The sequence below is a fragment of the Gadus chalcogrammus genome, chromosome 22 (assembly GCF_026213295.1).
Source record: "Gadus chalcogrammus isolate NIFS_2021 chromosome 22, NIFS_Gcha_1.0, whole genome shotgun sequence".
Classification (NCBI taxonomy): domain Eukaryota; kingdom Metazoa; phylum Chordata; class Actinopteri; order Gadiformes; family Gadidae; genus Gadus; species Gadus chalcogrammus.
The window spans coordinates 12,886,665-12,904,181 of NC_079433.1; the positions used below are offsets into that span (position 1 = coordinate 12,886,665).

General features: G+C 46.9%; 1 protein-coding gene across 2 annotated transcripts; it reads left to right on the plus strand.

Moving 5' to 3' along the window:
- The first annotated feature begins 565 nt into the window (after positions 1-565).
- On the plus strand, positions 566-12,065 carry LOC130375887 (juxtaposed with another zinc finger protein 1). Of its 2 annotated transcripts, none has more exons than XM_056583038.1 (5): positions 566-802; positions 7,311-7,383; positions 9,089-9,297; positions 11,321-11,490; positions 11,880-12,065. In XM_056583038.1, the coding sequence occupies exons 1-5, from the start codon at positions 688-690 to the stop codon at positions 12,054-12,056; spliced, it is 744 nt and encodes a 247-aa protein (XP_056439013.1). In that variant the 5' UTR covers positions 566-687; the 3' UTR covers positions 12,057-12,065. The 2 variants fall into 2 exon arrangements, with proteins under 2 accessions (XP_056439013.1, XP_056439014.1); XM_056583039.1 differs by having other exon boundaries at positions 9,089-9,288.
- The last annotated feature ends 5,452 nt before the right edge of the window (positions 12,066-17,517 follow it).

Genomic DNA, 17,517 nt, shown 5'->3' on the forward strand with positions numbered 1-17,517 from the left:
CCATTCTAACATCTGGATACCATCTGGATGTCCTCAAGGTATACTGAAACTTACTGCGTGGCACTAAATGAAGCCAGCACAATCACCCCATTCTCAATTGGGAAAGAAGCTAAAAAGGCCCAGCGTATAAAGCCAAAGATATCTTTAATATGTAGAACCACTTTAATAACCGAATAATCTTCGAAGTAGGCCTATCCCTTTTTGCACTGAAATTGGAAGCACACCATTATAGATTAAATGCGAAGCGTTGTTCGGGGGTCCCTTAATGTTCATGATTATAAGAAACAAAAAATAAAACCAGTTGTACAGTTGAGCGTCTTCTAGGCAACTGATCATGTGACTATGATATAATAGCCTACATCGCGAATGATTCATGTAGGAGTATGGCTAATAAGCATTACATAAATGTGTGAAAAATCTGTGCTACCGATTACGACCTAACAACAACAGGTAATTCGTAACGTGACGTAGGCGCACATCATCCTCCCCTCTTAGCTCTAGCCATCCCCCACCCCCACTGTCCCGCCTGCCTCCCCAGCTGCGTTCTCCGCTGCCCCGTCTGGCCGCCGGTGTCTGCTCCGCCGTTCCCTGCTCTGCCCCGCTCTCCCACACCCCGGACCCCGAAGCGCGTCTCCTCCTCGCACCGCCCCAGCTCCCGCAGCCCCGGTGAATGCACGAAACGCCAACATGACCGGCATCGCCGCTGCTTCTTTCTTCTCCAATTCCTGCAGGTTCGGGGGTTGCGGTCTCCAGTTCGAGTCTCTGGCCGAGCTCATCGTCCATATCGAGGACAATCACATCGGTGAGTCAAGGAGAGGGGAGGAGGGGGCGGGGGAAGCTAACGAGCTAACTGGTATGTGCTAGCACTGTTGCTAATACAGGGATCCTCGCCTTGCGATCCGCTATCCTTGCTTTCCCTACTCCGAGCCCGAGACTCGCACATAATCGTCGTTTTTTCAAAATCACGACATAACCATGGCGTATTTTGGAGCATAGCTGTTATGTGTAATCGTTACAAAGGGATTGGTGTAGTTTGTAAATGTTATCGACAACAAGTCAACGAGGGCCGCATAGGTTTGACCATAGGTAGAAACTAGCATCCCGGCAGGCAGCGGTGCTGGAGTGCTAACATCAGAGACCGGCCAATGTTTACGTTTAGGCCCGTGCGGTGGCAACGTAACAGTCTCTCGCGCTGTGCGCTGTGTGTATTGAGGCTCTATGCAAATCTATATTGTTTAACATCTCAATGGCTTATTTCATAGGTGTCACTGGATGTTGTTCACGATGATATTTAATGCAATTGAAGGCTGTTGTAATGGAAATGTGTTGCAGTGTATACTGCAGTCGTATTATTTTTTACCTGCATGAGGTCTTTTCGGATAAAAAAAACCTCATCTATGTTGCAGAGCTCAACTTGTTGCATATAGTTGTGGGTACTTATTTGCATTGTCCAAACATCTGGTGATACAGTATCATCGCGCAAGTGATGTACGACATAATACGACATATCCAATTTCTGTTAATAAAATAAAACACATTAATGAGCAGTCGATATCCTCGGTATATTATTTACTTGTGGCTCTGCAGTTGCTGTTATATTAGGTATTATAATGAAAGATATGAAAATATGGCTTAGGAAAGACATGGAGCCTTTTAAATGCAGATGTTTTCGGCACCTGAACGTTATTATTTTTAACTATTCGATTGTTTGTGTAGGATAGTCATTAGTGCTAATTATGAATGGCCTTTGGCATTATGTATGTGTGAGCTTGCGCGCGGTAGTGTCTGTGTCAAAAAGGGGTGGGGTCATTTGGCTGGGTATGTCAGGAATGAGTAACGGGGATAGATCGTCTACCAGCCTTGTCTCCATGGCAACTGGTTGTCACCGTAGGGGTTGGGGGCAGTTTATTGGCCGATGTTTAGCACACCTACTGCCATGCAGGCAAAGAGCACTGCTTCCCAAGGCAGCCCTCTCTATTGCTGTGATAAAGACACATAACTGAATCGTTATTGCTTAAATATATTCATAGATTGTGGTTTAGGTCTGTGAGAGCAAGAACGAGAGGGAGAGATGGAGAAAGAGAGTACAACCATAAATGATTGGGTTTGTGTATTTGCCTGTGTGTTTGTGTTTGTGGGTGTCTCTATATCGAAGTCTATGATACTGTATATACATATATATATATATATATATATATATATATATATCTATATATATACATACATGATGGGCTAACCATATTTCCTCTTTTGGGATTAATAAGGCATTCATACTGCATTATATCCCTGTTTATTTTTAACCATGCCAGCGAATCACAATGGGATGTGATCTGATTAGGTTTCATATCATCCTTCATGTGTCACACAACATTAATGTTGCGTGACACTCTGATGTATTCGACGCGGGGAAGGGCATGTAGAATCTTGCCACCGCATATGCTGTTCCCATCTGGCTCTTGGTTTGACATTTGACCCCCCACGGCAGTCAGTTGAGCAGAACAGGGGTCACCAGTCGGATCAGAGGGGTTAATTAGCTCCCCATGCCACACCCCCTGCTCTCTCTGTGTCCAGCTCTCTCCTGCATTATCCGGTTCACTGTGATCCGTCTGATCGATATAAAGTCTTGGCGGATTGGCCTCCTCGCAAATCTAGCCCAGCAGCTTGGTGTCTAAGGTGGACCCACATCGGGTGCGTTGATTATGGTGTGTACGGCAGTGGGGTTTTTGTTTTGGGTGTTTGTTTTGGTTGTCATGCATCTTGTGTTGATAGCCGGGTTTATATTCAGCACCGATTTGATGTATTTAATCTGTGGAGTATCGATTGCTTATGAAGTGCTGATTGTTTTAGTTAAAAAAGGGGTAGGCCTATTAGAAATACTGTAGCCTACTTGCGTTTCACAAACACACTCGCACCGATTTAGCTTTGATAGAATGAAGGTAGTTAGGTTTTCAATCAAAGTTCTCAAGTGTTTATTTCCCTTAGTCAAGGACATTATTTATTATTAACGCATATCTTATTCAATGTAAAATGTTTGAGTGTGTTTGAAGAATCGTATCTTATACTAAATGCCGGCACGGACAATAGCGCCCTCTCGTGGAGACCAATATCCAACATGTCCTATCCTGGCTCACGAATATACCTCGTTATTTACTGACAACGGAGCCAAAGTAAATAAAAAATACGTTTTAAAAAAAAAAACACCACCAAAATGTTATTTTATTTTTTAAGTTATGATAACTACTTTTATATTATTCTGTAGTGAAATGCCCATATGTCATGGTGATGTCATCCTTTTCTCTTCCCGTGCCAGGGTTTTGTTTATTCTTTTCTCTTTTGTTCTCTTGTATTCCCCCCCCGTGCCCCAGCACACACCTGCCTCTTACTTCACCAACACCGGGTGGGGGGCAGGAGTCAGGAAGGAGGGAAAGATTAAGTGTAGATAGCGATTTAAAAACTGAGCTTACATTGAAGATTACATTGTCGGTATCATCCATTTATCACAAGCATGATTATTCCTTAATATGTGGAATCTAGAACACAGCTTGTTGTGGCACATATCGCTGAGATCTTTCCTCTATGTACCGATACAACAAACTAGTAACCGTGTCTTTCGAATTGGGATACTTTGTCCTGCAGCACTTTGTTTTTTAAATCTCCCATTTCTTTTCGTGCTCGCTTGGTTCGACTCCGTCTCCCTCGTAAGAGTCTGGAGATTAACACGGGCGCTGTAAACAGAGATCCAGCCTCAGTGCGATTGGCTGGAGGGAAGGCGGAATGTCCTCGGTGCCGGGGTGGAAAGCGGAGCTGTGTAACCCCTTGGTGGTGATCGTCAGCCCGAGATAAGGCCCTCAGAGACCGCACACCTCCTCACTGCCCTCTCTGTTCCGCACCGAGAGAGAGGCCTGTGCTTTATACGCTGGGCCTGCAGCAGCATGCGCCCCCAGTCCTCTACTCCCCGGTCCCAGCGCCTCCAGACCCCAGCTGGCCATGGAGGTGGAGGAGTGTGTGTGTTTAAAACCACACCGCTCAAACACCCTCGCTGAAGAGCAGTCGGCTTTTTCCTTTCCTTATTTTATTTTATTTGCGTTATTGTTAAACAAACGTTATAGGTCTCATATTCACATTTCTTCAGGTTAAATTCTCAGTTCAGTTTTTTGTTATTTGCCTAATGATTCCGAATTCCTTTAACAAGTGTTAGAAAGAGGGTAGAAGGAGTGGACATGATCATTAACGTGTGTGTGTGTGTGTGTGTGTGTGTGTGTGTGTGTGTGTGTGTGTGTGTGTGTGTGTGTGTGTGTGTGTGTGTGTGTGTGTGTGTGTGTGTGTGTGTGTGTGTGTGTGTGTGTGTGTGTGCGTAACTTCACACGTGTGTTTACATCCGATCCAAATTAGTGCATTGGTATTTCTAAACATAACACAAACACGTATGAGTCCCCCACAACATGTAATTAGCAGAAGAGCTCTGGTTCCCTTATTCAATGTTACCAGTCCTCAAGTAGTCCCCACCCAGCTTCCTCCACCCTCGTCTTCCTCTCTCCCTGCATCCGGTGGACGGCTGCGGGGGAAAAGGCACGCAAACACCTTCCCTGCCTTAATTAGCCTCTTGCAAAACAAGCCCTGCATTCTTAGCCTGCCTTCTTGTGCACAGTGGCACACCTTTTAATTACCGATACACAACCCTATACAGCGGCCAGTACTTATGACATGCGTGAGTTGTGCCTAGATATGTCCGGCAGGGGGCACCGTTGCACTGTTGTTGAGTTGCGAACTCCCGCTGCTCAGTCGGAAGGAAGAGGAATGGCTGCTGATTGGCTGTTGGCAGTTAACGACAGGAACACTAATTAAAGGGATATTTATAGACCCATGAAACAGGAAATGTCTCTTAACTGGCAGATGCAGTGGCTGTGCTGTGTTTGCTTCAACACAACCCTACAGATGTCCAGCTACACAGATGTAACTGTGTTACGTAAAAACAATGTCACACCCATGTATTATATGTGTTTTAATACATTTACTTAAAAAAAAATATTTTTGTAGACCCTCTAACATACGTTTGTGTTTGCATGTGCATACATGTATGTGATTTGAATACATGCAGCAGCCGCATCCACATTGCATGTGGTTCCAGGCCTGTTTCCGGGTGAGGAAATGCCATTAACATCATTCACTTCCTCTCCCTTGCTCACTCTGCACCTGGCTTTCTTTGTTTCAGAACCCCCTCCTCCTTCCACACACTTACCTCACCTTAAACCCACTATGAGATTGCCTTGCAAATTATTTACCCCGGTCCATTTGCTTTGTAGTCCGTCTTGGGGATTATCTGCAAGCTTTAATAGCTTGACTCTTGGTCTTTTAGCTCTGTAGGTCGGCTGTGATTTCCCAGGTAATCACAATTTATGCTTGTGGTTTGCTTTCTTTTATTCGCGCATTCTCTATCGTGTAAAGTAAACAAACATTCATCCAATGTTGGAAGTTCTGATGAAATCTACTTTTAATGTTTCTACTATTCATATAAAAATGTGTTCACAAACCAGTGGCTTGGTTTAGCTAGCCATGGTTTTGCAGCTTTTGCAAGGTTCTGTTCTGCGCGTGTGTGCGTGGCATGCGTCTGGTGTCTGCATCTTAGCAGCAGGTAAGAAGATTAAAGCGCAGCTGGAAAAGCCCACTGAAGACCACCTTTGTGGACCACCTTAGGTGTGTGTGTGTGTGTGTGTGTGTGTGTGTGTGTGTGTGCGTGTGCGTGTGCGTGTGCGTGTGTGTGTGTGTGTCTTTGTGTATGTGTGTCTGTCTTTTTGTGTGTGTGTGTGTCTTTGTGTGTCTTTGTTTCGAGCAGTGGGTAAGGACATTACAATGAGGAGTCATACTAATAAGTAGGCTGATGTTATTAAAATGATTGCATTAAATGATGATTGTAGCATGCATGTTTATTTAAATGTATGTATGTGTGTATCTCTGTGCATATGTGCGTGTGTTTTAGGTAGTTTGTTGTTTGCTGGTCTCCCAGTCCCCGGTTTTCTCCTACACTGTGGGAAGTCTGCATTCTTGCTTAATTATGAGGTGTGAAAGTCTGAAAACTAAAGGGCTGAGATATACACACACACACACACACACACACACACACACTCACAGTCACACACACACACACACACACACAGAGACTCAAAGGCATACACGCACACAGGCGCACACGCACACACACATTCACAGGCATACACACACGCTTGCACTCATGCGTGGGCGTGCACACACACACACACACACACACACACACACACACACACACACACACACACACACACACACACACACAGGCACACACACACACACACACACACACACACACAGACTCACGTACACAATCACTCACAGGCACACACACACACAAAGACACATACACACATTTTCAACATTAGTTGCACAGTGAGGATCCAGTTCTTAGCTGGCTTGGTTTTTTAATACATCTGTTAGCCATTATGTAGACGGCCGTAATTAGACACACACGCACATAGGCACACACACACACAGGCACATAGGCAAGGACATTCTTGTTTTGAACACTTGATGGCGCTAGTGGCTCACATTTGAGCCACCAACAGCCTTAAAACACACACACACACACACATACACATACACATACACATACACATACACATACACACTCACACACACACTGTGCATGCCCAGTCCAAGTGTTCTCCAGGTTGGGGGGCCTTTTTGAAGTTAACACCACTTCCCTCGGGCCATGGAAGTCAGCCAATCTAGGGCTTGCACCCCTACGAACTCAACTGGAAAACTTGTGTGTGTGTGTGTGAGAGAGAGAGAGACAGCCACTGTGTCGATGTGTGTTTGTCTGTACATTCGTCACTGCCCCTCCAGCTCCTACCCAGTAAACCGGTCCCTGTCCACTGTAGCAGAGTATTCAACCACCCCACCACTTAGTGCAACAGGCTGATGCCAGTTAATTACGCCGGCTCCCTGGGACCCTGCTTGCGAAAGTCCCCGGAGATGTGTGTTGTTGTCGTCGGTCAGGTTGGGTGGGGATGACTCAAAGGCAAACGTATATATGGGGCCCCCCAGAGAGATCAGTGTGGGAACCCAGATCCATGTATCTCTTCCATCTCTCTCTCTCTCTCTGACTATCTCACAGCCTTGCTCGCTGTCTCTCAGGCCTGCGGGCTGCTGCAGCTGTGCGGCACGACTCCACACTGGGGCTCAGTCGCGTCACATGTCTCACTGTGTCTACAGAGCGGTGATTTATCTCTCTCTCCCTCTCTCTCTCTCTCCCTCGCTCTCCCTCTCTCGCTCTACAGACACAGATCCGCGGGTCCTGGAGAAACAGGAGCAGCAGCAGCCAACGTACCTGGCCCTGAGCTACATCAACAGGTATGGACACACACGTGCATGCATGTACACACGCACACGCACACACACAACCTCACACACACTCGCACAGTAGGAGGCACATCCCCACAAAATAACTTTCTTTCCAAGGCAAACGTATCTCAAACACAGATTGCAGATAAATCCAATCAGCTTTAATCAATATGGGGTTTTATAGCCACTCCAGTACAACTGTGTGTTTGTGTGTGTGTGTATGTATGTGCGCTTGCGGCAACGTACGAAGGGAATGACTGATGGGTTCCCATTGACGCAGCAGTGACTCAGATGCAGGCCAACTCTAGGAAAACCACATAATACAGCCTTCATCATCATCATCCTCCCACGGCCCCCTCTGAGCTCCTCTTAAATAGCCTGAGCTCCGCCGCCATCGCAGCGAGGGCATGCCTGTGGGTGGATGCCCACTGAGCGTGCACGAACACACGAGCGTGCATGTGTCCTAACGAGGCCGGCGTGTAAGGACATCTCGCGTCTTAGTCAGGCGAGAGAGAGAGTGAGAGAGAGACTTCCGATGACGTTGGTGTGCAACATCATCGAAGGGGTCATAAAAGGGGGTCAATGTCCTGTGGCTTTGGTCCATAGTATGTGAGATATAGAATCTTTCACACTTGCACGTTGCACAACAGACATGTTGAGCTGTTTTTAAACAGAGTCTGGTTACCGTATGGAGATGCTGAGTGTGGCAGAACCAATAATAAGAATTGATCGCGGTGGGACTATCCACAAATACTTGCGGTCAGGAAGTCGAAAACCCGACATGACCGCTCATGGATGTTTTAATTGGGAATGGCGACAAACTCTGGCTTCGGCCGGCCATAACCTTCAAGAGGGCTTTTTCCTTTATTACAACCGCTCGCAGTAAACGTGCTCAAGTGGTTGGCGATTGTAAATGTCATTCCTGCTTCCCGCTGCGGGGTTCTGATGGCTCACTATGATGCTGCATCGTTTCAGGCCGGTTCCCTTAATGACATGTCCCCCCCCCCCCCCCACACACACACACACACCTCACTCCCCTACCTCCCGCCCTATGATGCCCTCGCCACACCGGAGGGAATTCCGAATTTATATCGGACGTTTTTGTTTTTTCTCCAGGGGAACGGCTAGAGGGAACAGTTTTGTGGGTAGCTTTGCCCACTATGGTTACAGGCCTGTAACCATGTGTGATATTATGTTAGTCATGGGTGTCTTCATGTAGAACTTATGGGCAATCTGCAGAAGCATTTTAAATAAACACTTTTTAGTTTAAGTACAATTTCAACGCCTGCCCTACCTAAATTGACTGCCTGACTATGGTACCCTATGCCATTTGGTAAAGCCACTTCTCTCTTTCACTCACACACACACACACACACACACACACACACACACACACACACACACACACACACACACACACACACACACACACACACACACACACACACACACACACACACACTGTCGCTGTCCCTTGTTACCTTTTCCTATCTCCTTTGAGGAGATGCTTTTAATCTCATTGTACTGTGTACGGTGACAATAAAAGGCATTCATTCATTTTATTGTACGATTATTGCACAACATTATAGTAGAGCATTATAATGTTAACGCGTCCATGCTGGGACCTCATCATTTGAGCCCACGATCTTGTGATGAATCCCTGTGGTGACACCCGTCCTCCTGGCCGTCCTCCCGTCCGTTCTCCTGTCTGCAGGTTCATGACGGACGCAGCGCGGCGGGAGCAGGAGACCCTGAAGAAGAAGGCCACGCCCAAGCTGTCCCTGTCCATCGCCGGAGGGGGCGTGTCCAGGAACAGCACGGCCACGCCCCCGCGCCACACCAGCGGCAACCTCACGCCCCCCGTCACCCCGCCCATCACACCCTCCTCCTCCTTCCGAAGCAGCACGCCCACAGGTAAGACAGGTGTGTGTGTGCGCTTGCATTTGTTTTCGTTTTCCTCTGTGCATGTTTATTTTAATGTCCTCATATAATGTGTGTGTTGCCGTCTTGTGAGTTTCTATTCCTAGGGAGCGTCGCACAAACACACAAACGCACAGCGGAGCCCAACATGTTTGCACAGTGAGCGTATGTGTGGGTGCGATGTTTAAACACACCACGGATAATGGAGTAGTGCCTTCTGTGCAATTCAAATGTTTCCCTGTTGAGCAAATGAAGATGCATGCAAAGGAATGTCGGCAATCTCACACCTAGTGATTTCTGCACGTTGGATTACAAAGCAGCCTGCGCTCAAAGTGTTTCGAATAGGTTGTTAAACTTCAAAGTGGGAACTGCCAAATTATGTTTGCCAGGTAAGACTTTTTTTTTTCTTCTTCTTCTGATGAACACGCGAGAAACTATTCTTTCCCTAGATGGAAGGTCTGTCTGTGTGTCCATCTCTCCGTCTGCCTGTCTATCTGAGTGTGTGGGGGTGTGTATGTCATCCCATTTCTGTCTGTATATCTTTGTCTTTCCATCTCTGTGTTTCTGTCCGTCTCCCACTTGCTCTGTCTGTCTGTCTGTCTGTCTGTCTGTCTGTCTGTCTGTCTGTCTGTCTGTCTGTCTGTCTGTCTGTCTGTCTGTCTGTCTGTCTGTCTGTCTGTCTGTCTGTCTGTCTGTCTGTCTGTCTGTCTCCTCTCTGTCTGTCTGTCTCTCTTTCTCTCTGTCTGTCTGTCTGTCTGTCTGTATGTCTCCTCTCTGTCTGTCTCCTCTCTGTCTGTCTCCTCTCTCTCTGTCTCCTCTCTGTCTGTCTCCTCTCTCTCTGTCTTTCTCTCTGTCTGTCTGTCTGTCTGTCTGTATGTCTGTCTGTCTCCTCTCTGTCTGTCTGTCTGTCTGTCTGTCTGTATGTCTCCTCTCTGTCTGTCTCCTCTCTGTCTGTCTCCTCTCTCTCTGTCTGTCTCTGTCTGTCTGTCTGTCTCTCTGTCTGTCTCTCTGTCTGTCTGTCTCCTCTCTGTCTGTCTGTCTGTCTGTCTGTCTCCTCTCTGTCTGTCTGTCTGTGTGTGTGTCTGTCTCACTGAGCGGGGGGCCCCTGCAGCAAGTGAGGGCCTCTCAACACTCCGCTAATTACACAGCAGCTGTCATGCTGTGTGCTACTATGGGGCCGTGCACGCCACAGCCTGAAAGCAGATGTCCAATTCTAGCCCCAAATGGTTCCAAGCATGGTGTTAGGTCTGGGGGGAAAATACACACACACACACACACACACACACACACACACACACACACACACACACACACACACACACACACACACACACACACACACACACACACACACACACACACACACACACACACACACACACAACTAAAACACACAGAGCTCTTTCAACATGTGCCAGGGTGCCATCTATTTCCTCATGCTGAGCTGCAGCATTTCCTGTGAGAGGGTGTGTGTGCGCGTGCGAGCGTACACACACACATGTACAGCCTTACCACCCTGTGTGTGCCTTTTACGTCTTCTGCAAAGTGTGTGTAAATGGAAAACCCTTTTTCTTCATCTTTTTTTTTTTTGCATTTCAAAGCACAATTTCCAGGGTAGTGAGCGAAGATCACTCCCATTTAATGATCTCCTTCTAAGTGCCAACTCCTGCCATTCCAAACATGCACGCGCGCACGCACACAGACACACACGCACACACACGCGCTCACTCACACGCACACAAACGCTCACCCACACACGCGCTCACACTCAAGCACACACAGACACATACTCTCACACACACACACTCAGACTCTCGCTCGCACATACACAAGCTCACGCTCACAGACACACACAAACACGTACGTACAGAGACACACACACACACACGCGCGCACACGCACACACAGACACCCTCACACACTCGTTGGCTTTCCGATCCTATCCGATTACATAGTATCACTGCTAAACTCCCATTTGCCTCCGCTTCTCTCCCCCCCCCTCCCCCCTCCACCTCCCCCGTGGCAGGCAGCGAGTACGATGAGGAGGAGGTGGACTATGAGGAGTCGGACAGCGACGAGTCCTGGACCACGGAGAGCGCCATCAGCTCCGAGTCCATCCTCAGCTCCATGTGCATGAACGGCGGCGAGGAGAAGCCCTTCGCCTGCCCCGTGCCCGGCTGCAAGAAGAGATACAAGGTACGTCGCCGCCCGGGGGACACGGGTCTGGGTGGGGGCATGTTGAAGGGGGGTGTGTGTCGGATGAGTGAGTGGGTGGGTGTATGGAGGGTTGGGGGAGCGAGACGGGTGTGTGTGTGTGTGTGTGTGTGTGTGTGTGTGTGTGTGTGTGTGTGTGTGTGTGTGTGTGTGTGTGTGTGTGTGTGTGTGTGTGTGTGTGTGTGTGTGTGTGTGTGTGTGTGTGTGGTTCCTTTTGTATTCATATTTGGTACTCATTGTGTCTAGTTTCTTCAGTATCCGATGGAACTGGGCGTAAGCTCACTTTAATTTAGTACTTTCCTCTTCATCTGAAAAATTAAACAAACGGTTATTTGCGATTGTTCCTAAACCGTCCGTACGCTCGCACACAGAATGTGAACGGTATCAAGTACCACGCCAAGAACGGCCACCGGACCCAGGTCCGCGTGCGCAAGCCCTTCAAGTGTCGCTGCGGGAAGAGCTACAAGACGTCCCAGGGCCTGAGGCACCACACCATCAACTTCCACCCGCCCGTCTCCACCGAGATCCTGCGCAAGATCCAGGGCTAAGGCCCCCCACACCCCCTCCACCCTACCCACCCCCAACCCCTCCACCTCCCTAACCCCCCCTCAACCCGCCGAGATCGGAGCACTTGTGCCAATCGACCCCACCGACCAACCTGCTCAATGTAGCCCCCCTGCCCTCCCCCCACCCCCCCCGAAACAATAGACTTAAGGATCATGCTTGAGTGTGTTGTTCTAAGTGCATGCTTTAAGTTTTTCTTTGGTCGTAGAGGGAAAAGAGGGCGTCCCAATATGTTCTTATTCTTTCGTCCGTCGAGTGGTATAACGTCTCAAAATAATGTTTTGTATTTCATCCATGGTATATTGTATTTTTGACAAATTATCTTTATCTTTGTAGTTCAGTATTGTACATTTGCACATTCATATATGCTGTTGCATTGTTTTGTTACGTGTTGTTTTTACTTGCATACGGTGCTATCTGTAAAAAAAAAAACGAGAGAAAGAAAAGACAAAAAACAAACGGAGTGAAAGAGAATCATGAAAAAAGTTTGCTAAGGAAACATGGAAACAGGAAGTAAAACTAAGCCCCACCCCCTTCGTCCCTGCTCGTCTTCTGCCATGTTCGAGTTGGCTCACTCGGGCACTATTCAGGGCATCATCACCATTTGCTGTACACAACTTGAGTGTACAAATCTGGTTCCCTATATGGTGCACTTAATAACCACAATGCACCGTAAAGGAAATGTACAACAGGTTCTTCACTGTTCTCCTAATAGGGTACTATATAGTGGTCACTATTTAGTATCACATAAAGGGAACAGCGTAAGTATATAGGGTTCGCTCTGTAGGGATTACGCAATAAGGGCGACAAGGTGAGCCAATTCGAACACAGACTATCAGTACGATGACGTTACTTCAGATGCTGGTCCAGGCCCAGGACTCTGCACACTCCCCAGTGTTTGTGACACATCCGCGTCCAGTCCATCCTCGAGGTCCGCCTTCCCAGCTGTTCCCTGGGCAACAGCGTCTCGGCGGGAAAGGGGCGGCGGAGTTCAAAAGTGGCTGGAGCCCACCCGAGTTCCGACCAGTTTACCTAATAGATATATCGAGATATAAACGACAAATATGTATGTGTATATAAAAAAAAAAGATATATGTATCCATGAACATATGCAACAAATAGTTAACTTTATTTTCGAGCTTTATTTTATATATATTTTCCCATGCGTTTAGGATTGTTTCTTTTTTTTCTTATTTTTCTGTGGTCATTGTGCGTTATCAAACTAAGTGTTCTTTTCATTCCTTGGTTCACAGAGATGCTCCAGCGCGGTGTCGTCCCAGGTGCTGGGGTGTCTCTGGGTCAGAAGACCAAAAGTGTCACAAACTGTGTGTAGCCTTCGCTAGCCCTAGAAGCTAGCCTCTAGATCCTAGAGGCCAGTGGTTCCCAACCTCTTTTGGCCCGGGACCCAATTCCTGGCGCTGAAAAACATCTGCCGGTAATATCAATGTCCCGGTGGACTCACAGCCACAAGTGGCTTTGAGTCATTAGGCTGTCAGTTTGTATATACCGGACGTCTATGGGACCTTTTATAAAAAAACAAACAAACAAAAAAACCGTTTTGTTTGCTAAAACGAATCAATAGCTATCTCTCCAGCTTGTGCCAGCGATCCCATGCGACCGCCATATGCATATCCCGGGGAGCCAAGGGTTGGGAACCACGGCCCTAGCAGCTGAAGTCAGTTAAAGCTTGTCTAGTGAAGTGTCGTCAGCCGCACTCGAGCATAACTTTGGTGTGTTGACGGCCAGAATGGGTCCAAACACATTTCCTCCCCCACCACCCACCGACACCATCGCCACCTCCCCACTCCATTCCACCTCCAGCCCATTTAGTTTTCGCTCTGGCTTCTTTCTTTTGCTTTCAAACCTTTTGAGCGTTGCCTGACAATAATTCCTGACATGCGAGAGGCAGGACGTACCCAGGTAAACGCTGTACACAATCCCTGTTGCCAAGAGGGTTTGATTTGTTTGGTTTTTTTCCCATGGTCCATTGCCAACAGCTCTCGACTGCCAAACTCTCAACACAACCATGTGCCTAAGGGGTTGTGGGAAGGGAAGGGAGGGAGGGAGGGGGGGAGGGGGAGGGAGGCATGGGGGGGGGGGGGGGGGGGGGTGGGGTCTCCGACTGGAGATCAGAAAAAAAAAACAAGTGTTTTTTTCTCGTGCAAGTCATGGCACCTAACCCAAATGTACAGATGTATGGGTGTACATTGATGGAATGTTTTCATGCATGTTTTTTCTATGTTCTGCATATCGGTGGGCGGGGTGCCAAGTGCAGATTTTGTCTTTTTCAAGAGATTACCAGCTACATCAGCAGCGACAACTTTCTGAGTGTATTGTAGATCATGCCTTTCTAATACAGTCGTGGATGTGTGTGTGTGTGTGTGTGTGCGCATGCGTGAGCGTGTCACTTTGTAGCCAAGTGTTACCTGCAGTATCCAGTGTCAAGGCCTATAGTGTTACTCCTGTGTTTTCAGTTCTGTTCAGTAGTCTGATGTGCCCCCCTCCCCCCCCCACCCTTTTTTGTTGGATGTCTGGCTGTCAATTATATGAAGCATGAGACCCCCACCCCTTTACCTCCCACTCATGTCATCTGTTCCCCACCTCCCTCACTCCCAGGGAGGTTTCCAGGTGATGCTCGTGTACCCTCAGCAGGTGTTACAGTGGCGGGCTTCACATCCCCTCCTCCCTCCCTCCCTCCCTCCCCTCGGCTCTTCGCTCCTCCTCCTCCACTGCTTTGTTTCCATGGCGACGCGAGTAAGTGGCGGGGTAAACGAAATAGTGCCACTTGGCTCTGTACATACTGCGAAGAATTTACAAGCACAACGATGAAGACGAATCCCAATCCTATCGGTTTGTTTTAAAGGAGGGTCTTTTTTAAAGGGGTCTTGGAGCTTTGCCAACAGCAGACAAGACAGAGAGCTGCAGAGTCACGGCATCGCATGCACAGGGATGGCCTTTTCTGCCTCCCCTACCCAAACACTCCCTCTGTCCCGATCCCTCTCTCCCACTCTCTCTCTCTCGGCAATCCTGCCGCTTAAACAGTAGTTTTATTTTTTTCTTCTTCTCTTCTTCCTCCTGCGTGCCTGGCCCCGGATCATCGGCCAGGCCAGGCCGAGACGGCCACTCTCCCGAGCCTAGGTCTGTCAAACACTCGTAAAGGAAAAGTACTTTGCAGCAAGACCACCGTTGCCATGGGAACCATTCAGTCGCATACCCTTTTAAAACGGGGGGGCCGTATTAACGCGCACTGGAGGAGGAAGAGCGGAGGATGTGTGTGTGTGTGTGTGTGTTTCTGTGTGTCTGTGTGTGTGGGGGGGAAGGGGTGTAGGAGTGCAAAGGAGGGTACTTCAGTATACTTTGTACAGTGAATGTATTGTGTATCGTCGTGTGTCCGTTGTCAAGTGCTTTTAAATTATATTTTCGTACGTAAACGTGGGGACCGACGTTTCCCTTTTTTTTGTATGAGGGGGACAGCCGGTTCGGTGGAGAGTGACGCTGTCACACTGTCTTTCTATATAAAAAAGCTGCTTCTTCCATGTAAACAGGAAACATTGAAAGAAAAACTGTAAAAAAAAATAAAGAGAAATGCAGTGTATGTCTCGACTTGTGTGTTTTCTTCAGGACCATCACACTCACGGAGCACACTGAAGGATAACACATGGTGGAGAATGCATTTAGATAAGCGTATTTTATTTGTAAAGAACATTGCGATGCACATTTAAAATGACAGCCTGACTTTCACACGGGGAAAGGGCTGGATCGGAGACGTACATTTGGGTTGTGATCACGCAGCATGTGCAAATCTTTTCCTTTTTTTTTTAAGTCTGAATACAACAATGTTGGGAGGTTTACTTCAAATCTGACAGGAAATACTAGACAAGCAATTGGACAAGGAAATACCCTTTGAGCAGGGGGGCCCAAAACCATAAATACTCTTAAATAAGCTCATGACCCTGCACACAAAATATAAGAAATGCATCTTCTTTTTTTTTGTATTCTTATTCTTTTCCATCACAGTTCTTCATTAAAAAAAACTAAGTATCTTAAAATGCTTTCTGTCATTATTAAATAAAACTCATCTAGATGAGGTCACGACAGCAGCTTGGATGAAACTCCCCATCAACTATATCTTTTGTATGCGTGTGTGTGTGTGTATATATATATACACAGACACACACACACTCACAATACATTCAGAATAAAGCCGATTCTTAGTGCAGATACATGTAGTGCTGTTCCCACCTTTCTCAAGGGACACAGATTACCGCAGTGGCTGGGAGGAAATCACATCACTTCCTTTCAATAGTCAATAAAATCCAACGGTCATGACCTCTGACCCCCCGGCCAAACCGTGCCATTCCTGAATTGATTGTGCATACATTGAAAATGAGTGATGTGTCTCCCTCCCACCATCGCGTTTTTGCTGTTACGGATCACAAATCCCCCAAAACTTTGAGGATTGGCTTTTTTGTATACCGATCTATTACTTATTCCCTACTCTATATCAAGAGTTAGATGAGGGTCACTGTTGATTGGATTGCAACTTCATAATTGATTTTATCATGAAATATTTCCTTTACATTTTTTGGAAATGTTCACAATTTGAGACTACATTTTTCAAATGTGGGGAGGGGGGGGGGGGTTCAAACCAACACAAATCCAATTGATTTGTGTTTATGTTTGACGAATGGAATATCCCTAACTACGGTTGTATCCGGTATAGGTGATAAGCATTTCTTTCGAGGTTGGGATTTGATCCAATCGTGTTCAAATGCTTTGAGGCCCTTTTTACGACCCATGCCCCCTCAGCTCCTCAATGTCCCCCGCTATACTACTGGTGCACAGTTGCTGCTCAGACCGAAGCCTACGAATGGCCGACCTCAAAATAAATTGTGAGGTCCTGGAAATAAATACAACTATGAATAACAAATAAATAATTTACAGTGCATATTTTTTTAAGAGCTCAGATTCTCAAGCTCTTGTGTCGTCGTTCTTCTTCCTCTTATCCCTCTTCTCAGAATAAACGTTTGGATGTGTTGCAGTTATAGGGCATTTAATAGAGTACATATATATATATTTTACAGAATACGTCAATGCCATAATCTCTTAAAGTGGGGAAATGATTGTCAACGTGAGACTGAAGCCAAATGAGCGCTAATTGAAATCCCTTTAAACCAAATACTTCCTCTATCCCTCATGGTTTCTACTCAAAGCAAACCTAAGATGGATGAGAAAAGCCGTTATGAGAGAAAAAGGGGCAAAACACCCTCTATTTTTTCCATTTCTAAAAGTGGCAGTCGACATTGGTTCAGATTGACACGCGAGTAGGGCTGTGCAATTAATCAAATGCTGATTGCGATTCGATTTTTGGGTCAAACGATTTTCAACATTACAATCGAGTTGAAACAATTGTATTATTTTTTTACATATTTTATGTAAAGTATA